General features: G+C 50.3%; 1 protein-coding gene across 1 annotated transcript; it reads left to right on the forward strand.

The window, feature by feature from the left end:
• Positions 1–246: 246 nt before the first annotated feature.
• Positions 247–4,243, forward strand: LOC309977431 (leukocyte immunoglobulin-like receptor subfamily B member 3; the record flags this gene model as incomplete). Its single annotated transcript, XM_082863543.1, has 8 exons — positions 247–280; positions 439–474; positions 658–942; positions 1,090–1,392; positions 1,620–1,916; positions 2,179–2,481; positions 3,848–3,955; positions 4,156–4,243. The coding sequence occupies 8 exons, from the start codon at positions 247–249 to the stop codon at positions 4,215–4,217; spliced, it is 1,428 nt and encodes a 475-aa protein (XP_082719669.1). The 3' UTR covers positions 4,218–4,243.
• Between the last annotated feature and the right edge of the window lie 7,434 nt (positions 4,244–11,677).

Below are 11,677 nucleotides of genomic sequence, written 5' to 3' on the forward strand. Positions count from 1 at the left end.
GATGGGAGGGGCTGAGTCCAGGGACATGGCAGCCTGCAGAAGGCCGCTGCCCACTCCAGCCTGAGCCCTGAGGAAACGAGGGCCACGCTCCTGGGGAGGGGCAGTTCCCCTTCCTGTGGGGCTGCTGACGTGACAGCCCCGTGACGGGGAGGACCAGCCTCCCAGTGGACACACCCTCGGTTCTCCGTCCTGAGGGCACCGTGGTCTCCTCCATCTGCACCGCCTGGACCACAGGAAGGAGACGCCATGACCCCCAGCCTCACGGCCCTGCTCTGCCTCGGTGAGATGGAGGAGGGGGAGGGGAAGCCCCAGCCAGGGACGGACCCCTCCCCACAGCCAGGCTGCTCTGTCAGGAGACCCCAGGACTCAGGAGGCTCACGGGTAGGAGAGGCACTGCTCAGGGTCAGGGCGAACCTCTCACAGGGGTCTCTCTTCCAGGGCTGAGTGTGGGCCTGAGGACCCAGGTGCAGGCAGGTGAGTCTGTCCCCAGGTGTCCCACCTCCCTCCTGATCATGGGGACAAGGGGCCACCCCCAGGCAATGGGGTGGGGAACAGCAGTTCTGAGCTGAAGGAGGGGGAGTCCGGGAGGTTGGGGGCTGAGAGCTGGGGACCTGGGGGTGAGGATGTCTTGTGACGCAGCCTCTGATGTCCTTCCAGGCACCCTCCCCAAACCCACCATCTGGGCTGAGCCCGGCTCTGTGATCCCCTGGGGGAGCCCCGTGACCATCTGGTGTCAGGGGACCCTGGGGGTACAGGAGTTCCATCTGAATAAAGAGGGAAGCTCAGCTCCCTGGGACAGATGGCCCCCACTGGAGCCCGGGGACAAGGGCAAGCTCTCCATCCCACACATGACACAGCCCTACGCAGGGAGATATCACTGTTACTACCTCAGCCCCACCGGCTGGTCAGAGCGCAGTGACCCCCTGGAGCTGGTGGTGACAGGTGAGAGGACACTCGGGGGTCCCAGCATCGGGCTCTGCCCTCAGGAAGGGGGTCTGCTCTCAGGCGTGTGTCCCTCTCACAGCCCAGCCCTGGAGGAGGAAAGGGGGGTATGAGCCCCATTTGACAAGCTCCCTCCTTCTTTCCTAGGGGCCCACAGCAAACCCACCCTCTCAGCCCTGCCGAGCTCTGTGGTCACCTCGGGAGGGACCGTGACCCTCCAGTGTGGCTCATGGCAGCGACTGGACAGGTTCATTCTGACTAAGGAAGGAGAACCCAAGTCCTCCTGGACCCTGGATGCACAGCGAGGCCCCCATGGGCAGACCCAGGCCCTGCTCCCCGTAGGTCGCGTGACCCCCAGTCACAGGTGGATGTTCAGATGCCACGGCTTTTACAGGGACACCCCGCAGGTGTGGTCGGCCCCCAGTGACCCCCTGGAGCTCCTGGTCCCAGGTGAGGAGGTCCCACCCTGGCCTCACGTACTTCTTGAGGCACGAGACAGATTATTAGATGCTTTTCTCCCAGGATTGTCCCAGATGAGAGAGTGGGGTGAGGGGGGAGCGGGGCGCACAGGACAGAGACACAGAGTGTGAGCGACAGTGAGGCCTGGGGACCAGGACGGGAGAAGGGGCTTCATGGGAGGAACCAGCCCCTACAGCCCAGGGCTGGTCTTCCCCCAGGTGTGTCTGGGAAGCCCTCCCTCCTGACCCCGCAGGGCCCTGTCGTGGCCTCTGGACAGAGCCTGACCCTCCAGTGTCGCTCTGACGTCGGCTATGACAGATTCGCTCTGTCCCAGGAGGGGAGACAGGCCCTCCCCCAGCGCCCTGGCCGCCAGCCCCAGGCTGGGCTCTCTCAGGCCGACTTCCCCCTGGGCCCGGTGACCATCACCCACGCGGGCCGGTACATATGCTATGGTGGACACAACCTCTCCTCCGAGTGGTCGGCCCCCAGTGACCCCCTGGACATCCTGGTGGCAGGTGAGGAGCCAGCGGGTCAGTCAGGGACCCAGACTCTGCACAGGCCCTGCCGGGAGAGCCCCCGCTGGTGATGCTGGGACCAGGCGTGAGGGGTCCCCAGGGAGGGAGGGAGAGAGACAGAGAGAGACGGGGGTGGGCAGGGAGAGGGAGAGGCTCGGAGAAAACAGAGACAGACAGAGATGAGGGGCCTCAGGGAGGCCCTGCTGAGTCGCAGTTCGGAACCAGGGCGCGGGCAGCCCCTCACCCCCCTTCCTCTCTCTAGGGTGGTTCCCTGACACGCCCTCCCTCTCGGTGCAGCCGGGCCCCCTGGTGGCCTCAGGAGAGAACGTGACCCTGCTGTGTCAGTCAGGGAGCACAAGGGAAACTTTCCTTCTGTCCAAGGAGGGGGCAGCCCAGCCCCCACTGCGTCTTAGATCAAAGTACCGAGGTGGGCATTTCCAGGCCGAATTCTCCATGAGTCCCGTGACCTCAGCCCACAATGGGACCTACAGGTGCTACAGCTCACTCAGCAGTAACCCCTACCTGCTGTCACACGCCAGTGCCCCCCTGGAGCTCACGGTCTCAGGTGAGGGACCCTGACCCTGTCCTTTCTGACTCAGTCAGCTCAGGGCTCTGTCCCGAGCACTCTGGGCTGGGGTTGAGTGAGGGGACTGTGAGGGAGGGTCACCCACATGGGGATCTGCCCCTCAGACGCCCTCCCATCCCCTCCCACACCTTCTCACCTCACCTGGAATCTGGAACCTGACGACTGTAGAGGAGACCACAGGGCAGGTGTAAGGGAAAGGTTTCATGAGGTGGGGACTGCAGGGTCAGCCCCACCCCCTTCATGTCCTCATTCCCAGGACCCTCTGGGGGCCCCAGCCCCCCACTGACAGGCCCCAGTTCAACAACTACGGAGTCACTGAGGCCTCTCTGCAGAGGGAGCACAGGCCACCCCAAGGCAGTTTCAGAGTCTCTGGGAGGATCTAATGCCCTCAGATTCTCAAGGACAGGATGGGGGTCAAGCAGAGATGCCAGGAGGACCCCAGGGCTCCAGGGGCTCTGAGGCTGGTGGATGAAGGGTGGGGGTCATGGAGAGGGAATGACCCCTCGGGGCCCATCCTGGGGGAGGAGCAGTGGGCTGACGTGGGGAGAAGCAGCCCCCAACCCTCACCTCCTGTCCTGACCCCCAGGAGGCTCTGAAGTTGGGGCCCTTCCCCCCACGGAGCCAGGCCCACAGACGGGTGAGTGAGGGTCTGTGGGACATGGTGTTGGGCCCAGGGGGGCAGGGCTCAGTTATGGCCTTGGTTCAGGCACCTCTGGAGATGCTGACTTGGACCCCCTTCCCCTGCCTGGGCCTCAGTTTCTCCAAGTGTAAAGGCAGAGAATCGTGGCCCGGAGCTTAGATTTCCTTCAGTTCTGACTTCTGGCTCTGACCCCCCAGGAGAGGAGGCCTCACAGGGAGGCCCCTGAGGATGTGACTGTATGGGGGCATGTCCCCAGTGCCGCAGTGGTGGTGGCATTGTACGGGGAGGGGGAGGGAAAGATGAAGAGTCCACCGCACACAGCCGGCCCCTCCCCCAGTCCCTGCTGTGGTGGGGGAGGGGAGGGTAACAAGGAAGGACCCTCGGCTCCAGATGAGACCCTCGGACAGGCACCCCTGCAGATGAGAAGCCCCCAGAGCACAAAGCTGGTGTCCACCTTGGGCGGGGTGCAGCAGGAGGACAGCTCGGGGAGCCCACAGCCCTGGGTTCCAATCCCAGCTCTGCCACCTCCAGACTGGGTCACCTGGGGTTGGTGAATTCCCTCTCTGTGCCTCAGTTTCCTCATCTGTAAAATGGGTGGGGTGGGTTAGAGGAGATGAATGCACAGACCCCAGCACGAGCCTGCACACAGTAGGCGCTCAATTAAATGCCATCTTGGGCTCACTCATGACGTCACTGGTGCCCCAGGTCTCAAATGGTACCTGAACGTCCTGATCGGGGTCTCGGTGGCCTTCGTCCTGCTGCCCCTCGTCCTCCTCGTCCGACACCGGGGTCAGAGCAGACGCAGGAAGTCAGGTGAGTAGGGAACGGGGTGACTCAGACCCCTGGAGGTGGTGGGCTTAGGGCACCAGCTGAAGGGAAACCTAAGAGATGGGCAAGGTCAGCTTAGAAAAAGATTGTCCAGAGTGTGAAACTCAACCATCTAGAAAGAAAACACGTGCTGTCAGCTGACATGTATAATTTAAGGTATTTTCCTCCTTTTCAATCTCATGAAGTGTTGAAACACGTACGCAAGTATGAGTTCAGGTCTCCTTCTTTCCTCCTGAATCCCGTGTGAGGGGCGGGGGTCATAAGAGTCCCAGGGCCGAGCCTCTGTCATCTGCCCCAGCCCAGGGCGAGGCTGATTTCCACCCTCCCGCAGGGGCTGCAGACCCAGAGCCCAAGGACACAGGCCTGCAGAGCAGGTAACTCCCGCCCCGAAGACCCCCAGGCCCGCCCCGCCCGCAGCTCCCCCTCATTCTCCCCCTAACACGCCCGCCTCCTCCCCAGCTCCTGCCCAGCCGCCGCTGCCCAGGACCAGGCCCTCTGTGAGCAGAAGAGGATGGGGTGGGGGACACAGGGTTCTGGAGGCACCTGTGTGGGGGAGGGGAAGGCTGGGAAGGGGTGGGCTCATGGGGTGCGGACTGAAACCCCACACTTCCCCTCACCCCTGGGTCTCAGTGGCCCCTCCTGGATGCACTGCGGGGGCTCCAGCCCTGAGGGATCTCAGGGGATCCCACCAAGCGATACACACCCTGTTCTGCCCCAGCAGATGCTGCCGTGAAGGACACACAGCCTGAGGACGGGGTGCAGCTGGACCATCCGGTGAGACCCCTGCTCCTGTCCAGGCCACCAGAGACCTTCTTGTTGCCAAACTCAGTCCAATGGACACGTCTCTGTCCTCACATCCCAGCTCCAGCAGCGTCCCACACTGACCTCTCCTTCTGGGCTTCCTGTGTCGTCCTGCTGTGACTCCACCCCTCCTGCTTCCTTGTGACCTCATGGCCCCTCCTTCGGGGTCCCCTTTCCTGGCTCCCCGTCCTCTGTCTGACCTTCTGGCGTTGCAGAGAAGCCCCACGTCTCAAGAGGATTTGTGAATAAGTGAATCACCCGAAAGTCCCCAGGTCCCCCTTCCTTCATTCACCCAAAAGCGGTGCACAAGGAGAGCACATCCCCCCGGCTCCCTGTAGGTGCTGCAGGTGCAGCAGGGAGCTCACCTGGTGGGTGAGAAGACTATATGTAAAGAAGCAGGTAGCGTCCTAGAATGCAAGGTCCCGATAAGGAACGTAAAGCAAGAGAAGGTGACAGAGTGCATGGTGGGGGGGCAGCAAGTGCAAAGGTCCTGAGGCAGGGACGTGCTTTTGCAGGAAGATGGCCGTGCGGCTGGAGCCAAATGTGCAAGGGAGATAACGTGTTAATACTGAAATCAGAACCGTAGAAAGAATCCAGAGGCTCCAAGGTGTTAGGAGGTCCCCGGAGTTTCCATCAGGAAAGTGACCTGACCTAAGGTTTTAAAGCATCACTCTGCCAACACAGTGGAAAGCTGACGGAAGGAGATCACAGTGGATCCAGGAAGTCTCCTTTCTGTCCTACTCTCTCCCTCCAGCAGAACAGGCAGGATGCAGACCACCAGGAGGGGACGTATGCCCAGGTGAACCACTCAAGATCAAGACTAAGGCGGGGGGTGGCCACCTCTCCTTCCTCCCTGTCGGGGAGATTGCTGGACACGAAGGACAGACAAGCGGAATGGGACGGGCAGAGGGACGGTCAGGTGGGTCCCATTCTGTCCGGGCCCCCAGGCTTCCCCCACCCCAACCACACACCCTCCCTCCCTCTCCCCCACTGCAGGCCGCCGCATCTGAAGCCCCCCAGGATGTGATCTATGCCCAGCTGAACCACTCGACCTTCAGACGGGAGACTGCAACTCCTGCCCCCCAGTCAGGGGAGCCCCCAGAAGAGCCCAGCGTGTATGCTGCTCTCGCCGTCCGCTAGCCCAGGAAGGACCCAGACCCCACGCTCCAGGGAGGAAGACTGCACGGACCCCGGAAGGCACAGGAGCTGCCTGCCCGCAGTGGACACCGCCTAACGACCATCAGACAGCCTGGACTCCCAACACAGACCACCAGGAGCCCCTGGGGCCCTTTGGCAGTCACCTGATTCTACCCTCAAAGATAACTAATATCCTTACATTTGGGAAATAATGCAACAGACTGCTCAAAAATCAACGTGTGAGTTGAAAACCAAAATCAAAACGAAAACAAGCAAACAAACAAAAAAACAAAACAGAAGTGGGAAAATGTTTTCAATGAATGATAATGTAAATAATACACATTAAACATATGAAATGAGAAAATTAAGAATCATGAATGAATATATTAGAAAAGGCTTCAAAAAAATCGATGACCTAACATATCATACCAAGACTTCAGGAAAAAATAGCAAATTATTTCAAATGAAGGTAGAAGGTGGGAATAATAATGACAAGGGTAGCTAATAATGAAGACAACCAAAAAGTGGAGAAAATCAATTAAGGCAAAAAATAAACTCATTCTTGCAAACATTCATGAATCCTAGGCACCACAGCCGAGGGAAAAAGAGAGAAGGCACACACTTCTAATAGCATGAAAGGGATTGCAGGCAGCACTACAAATCCTACAGACGTTATAAAGATAGTAACAGAACATTATGAGAAATTTGACGCCAACATACAGAAAATGTAGATGGGATGGAAATCTTCACGTGTACAATTTACTAAATGGATATAAGAATAAATGGAAAATCTATCACCTTATACATTGACTCTAATCAAAACTTACCCACGACTGAACTATATAGAATCTAACAAAGTCAAAATGAAAGAAATAGTAGAATGCTGGTTCCCGGGGTTGGAGCGAGGGGGAAATGGGAAGATATTGGTCAAAGGGCACAAGCTTCCAGTTATAAGATGAATAAGTTCTGGGGATCTAATATACAGCATGGTGGTTACAGCTAATCACACTGTATCCCATTCTTGAGTGTTTTTTTTTTCCTTCGGTACGCGGGCCTCTCACTGTTGTGGCCTCTCCCGTTGCAGAGCACAGGCTCCGGACGCGCAGGCTCTGCGGCCATGGCTCATGGGCCCAGCCGCTCCGCGGCATGTGGGATCTTCCCGGACCGGGGCACGAACCCGTGTCCCCTGCATCGGCAGGCAGACTCTCAACTACTGCGCTACCAGGGAAGCCCCTCTTGAGTGTTTTGAAGAGAGCAGATCTCAAATGTTCTCACCAAAAAAAGAAATGGCGACTGTGTGATGGGATGCGGACAAATGCTCTGACGGTCATCATTGTCCGAAGTGTAAGTGTGCAGTTCAGGCGGCTTCACTGGTGATTTCTTCCGAGCACTTATGTACTCGTGAAAGACACACGCACATGCACACACACACCCCAAAACTGCACAAACATTTCCCGAGAACAGAAAAAGAAGAAACATACCTCAACACATCAGATCAGGAAAATATTTACACCAAAACCTGACAAGGGAATTATACATGGGGAAGTCACAGGAAGATCTCTCACATGAGCTTAGATGGAAATCCCTAAATAAAGTGTACACAAATGAGATGTAGTGATACATTAAAAGGACATTACTTCATGACCATACTGTGGGGTTTCTTTTCGAAGGATAGAGTAACTTAAAATTTTAAAAATCTATCACATAATGCAATACCTTAATAGAACAAATAAAAAATAATCACCTTAATAGATGCAGACAAAGCCTTTGATAAAATATACCAACAATTCCTGGTGAAAATAAAAACGCATCAGAAATAGACGGGAATTCCCTTTCGTTGATGAGGGCATGTTTAACAACACTAGACGTCATCTGTACACGTGAGAACCTGAGGTCCTTTCGTCTACGACTGGCAATGATCCAAGTATGTTCCGTATGACCACTTGTATTCACCAGGGCCCTGGAGGCACCAACCAAGTAAGTGAAACAAAACAAGGCGAGAAGCTCTGAAGTGGATGAGAATAATATTGTATTACTAAGAGACTGCACAGCTGTGTTCGCAGAAAATCCAAAATAATGTAAAGATCTTCTACTCTAATTTAAAAGTTTTCCTGCATCGCTGCATACAAGGTCAATATATAGAATTCAACTGCCTTCGAGACTTCCAGTTCTGGATGGAGATGAAGTAAATGAATGTCTCCCTGTTCCCTGACTTTATACCAGTAACCTGACTGTATACTGCTGAATTCCAAGAGCCGTAAGATAATATATTTGGGCTGTTTTTCTTTTTTTGAATTTTATTTTATTTTTTTATACAGCAGGTTCTTATTAGTTATCCATTTAATACATATTAGTATATATATGTCAATCCCAATCTCCCAATTCATCACACCACCACCGCCACCACCACCCGCCACTTTCCCCCCTTGGTGTCCATAGGTTTGTTCTCTACATCTGTGTCTTAATTTCTGCCCTGCAAACCGGTTCATCTGTACCGTTTTTCTAAGTTCCACATAGATGTGTTAATATACGATATTTGTTTTTCTCTTTCTGACTTACTTCACTCTGTATGACAGTCTCTGGATCCATCCACATCTCTACAAATGACCCAATTTCATTTCTTTTTATGCCTGAGTAATATTCCATTGTATATATGTACCACATCTTCTTTATCCATTCGTCTGTTGATGGGCATTTAGGTTGCTTCCATGACCTGGCTATTGTAAATAGTGCTGCAATGAACATTGGGGTGCATGTGTCTTTTTGAATTATGGTTTTCTCTGGGTATATGCCCAGTATTGGGATTGCTGGGTCATATGGTAGTTCTATTTTTAGTTTTTTAAGGAATCTCCATACTGTTCTCCATAGTGGCTGTATCAATTTACATTCCCACCAACAGTGCAAGAACGTTCCCTTTTCTCCACACCCTCTCCAGCATTTGTTGTTTGTTGACTTTCTGATGATGCCCGTTCTAACTGGTGGGAGGTGATGCAACTCACTTTGGTTTTGATTTGCATTTCTCTAGTAATTAGTGCTGTTGAGCAGCTTTTCATGTGCTTCTTGGCCATGTGTATGTCTTCTTTGGAGAAATGTCTATTTAGGTCTTCTGCCTATTTTTGGATTGGGTTGTTTTTTTCATATTGAGCTGCATCAGCTGTTTATATATTTTGGAGATAATCCTTTGTCTGTGGATTCGTTTGCAAATATTTTCTCCCATTCTGAGGGTTGTCTTTTCATCATTTTTGTAGTTTCCTTTGCTGTGCGAAAGCTTTGAAGTTTCATTAGGTCCCATTTGTTTATTTTCGTTTTTATTTCCATTACTCTAGGAGGTGGATCAAAAAAGATCTTGCTGTGGTTTATGTCAAAGAGTATTCTTCCTATGTTTTCCTCTGAGAGTTTTATAGTGTCTGGTCTTACATTTAGGTCTCTAATACATTTTGAGTTTATTTTTGTGTATGGTGTTAGGGAGTGTTCTAATTTCATTCTTTTACATGTAGCTGTCCAATTTTCCCAGCACCACTTATGGAAGAGACTGTCTTTTCTCCATTGTATATCCTGGTCTCCTTTGTCATAGATTAGTTGACCATAGGTGTGTGGGTTTATCTCTGGGCTTTCTATCCTGTTCCATTGACCTATATTTCTGTTATTCTTCCAGTGCCATACTGTCTTGATTACTGTAGCTTTGTAGTATAGTCTGAAGTCAGGGAGTCTGATTCCTCCAGCTCCATTTTTTACCCTCAAGACTGCTTTGGCTATCTGGGGTCCTTTGTGGTTCCATAAAAATTTTAAGTTTTGTTCCAGTTCTGTAAAAATAGCCATTGGTAATTTGATAGAGATTGCACTGAATCTGTAGATTGCTTTGGGTAGTATAGTCATTTTCACAATATTGATTCTTCCAATCCAAGAACATGGTATATCTCTCCATCTGTTGGTATCATCTTTAATTTCTTTCATCAGTGTCTTACAGTTTTCTGCATACAGGTCTTTTGTCTCCCTAGGTATGTTTATTCCTAGGTATTTTATTCTTTTTGTTGCAATGGTAAACGGGAGTGTTTCCTTAATTTCTCTTTCAGATGTTTCATCATTAGTTTATAGGAATGCAAGAGATTTCTGTCCATTAATTTTGTATCCTGCAACTTTACCAAATTCGTTGATTAGCTCTAAGTGGTTTCCTGGTGGCATCTTTAGGATTCTCTATGTATGTATTCTCTCATGTCATCTGCAAACAGTGACAGTTTTACTTCTTCTTTTCCAATTTGTATTCCTTTTATTTCTTTTTCTTCTCTGATTGCCGTGGCTAGGCCTTCCAAAACTATGTTGAATAAAAGCAGCAAGAGTGGACAACCTTGTCTCGTTCCTGATCTTAGAGGAAATACTTTGTTTTTCACCATTGAGAATGATGTTTGCTGTGGGTTTGTCATATATGGCCTATATTATGTTGAGGTAGGTTCCCTCTATGCCCACTTTCTGGAGAGTTTTTATCATAAATGGGTGATGAATTTTGTCAAAAGCTTTTTCTGAATTTATTGAGATGATCATATGGTTTTTATTCTTCAATTTGTTAATATGGTGTATCACATTGATTTGCATATATTGAAGAATCCTTGCATCCCCGGGATAAACCCCACTTGATCATGGTGTATGATCCTTTTAATGTGTTGTTGGATTCTGTTTGCTAGTATTTTGTTGAAGATTTTTGCATCTATATTCATCAGTGAAATTGGTCTGTAATTTTCTTTTTTTGTAATATCTTTGTCTGGTTTTTGTATCAGGGTGATGATGGCCTCATACAATGAGTTTGGGGGTGTTCCTTTCTCTGCAATTTTTTGGAAAAGTTTGAGAAGGATGGGTGTTAGCTCTTCTGTAAATGTTTGATAGAATTCACCTGTGAAGCCATCTGGTCCTGGACTTTTGTTTGTTGGAAAATTTTCATCAGAGTTTCAATTTCATTACTTGTCATTGGTCTGTTCATATTTTCTATTTCTTCCTGGTTCACTCTTGGAAGGTTATACCTTTCTAAGAATTTGTCCATTTCTTCCAGGTTGTTCATTTTATTAATTTGTCCATTTAATTTGTCCATATTAATTTGTCCATTTAATTTGTCCATATTTAATTTGTCCATTTCTTCCAGGTTGTTCATTTTATAGAGTTGCTTGTAGTAGTCTCTTAGGATGCATTGTATTTCTGCAGTGTCTTTTGTAACTTCTCCTTTTTATTTCTAATTTTACTGATCTGAGTCCTCTTCCTCTTTTTCTTGATGAGTCTGGCTACTGGTTTATCAATTTTGTTTATCTTCTCAAAGAACCAGCTTTTAGTTTTATTGATCTTTGCTATTATTTTCTTTGTTTCTATTTCCTTTATTTCTGCTCTGATCATTATGATTTCTTTCCTTCTGCTAACTTTGGGCTTTGTTTTTTCTTCTTTCTCTAGTTCCTTTAGGTGTAAGGTTAGATTGTTTATTTGAGATGTTTCTTGTTTCTTGAGGTAGGCTTGTATTGCTATAAACTTCCTTCTTAGAACTGCTTTTGCTGCATCCCATAGGTTTTGGGTCATCGTGTTTTCGTTGTCATTTGTCTCTAGGTATTTTTTTTGATTTCCTCTTTTATTTCTTCCATGATCTCTTGGTTATTTAGTAACATACTGTTTAGCCTCCATGTGTTTGTGGTTTTTACATTTTTTTCCCCTGTAACTGATTTCTAATCTCATAGCGTTGTGGTCAGAAAACATGCTTCATACGATTTCAATTTTTTTAAATTTACTGAGGCTTGA

This window comes from Leucopleurus acutus (genome assembly GCF_964270905.1).
Source record: "Leucopleurus acutus genome assembly, chromosome: 20".
Taxonomy (NCBI): domain Eukaryota; kingdom Metazoa; phylum Chordata; class Mammalia; order Artiodactyla; family Delphinidae; genus Leucopleurus; species Leucopleurus acutus.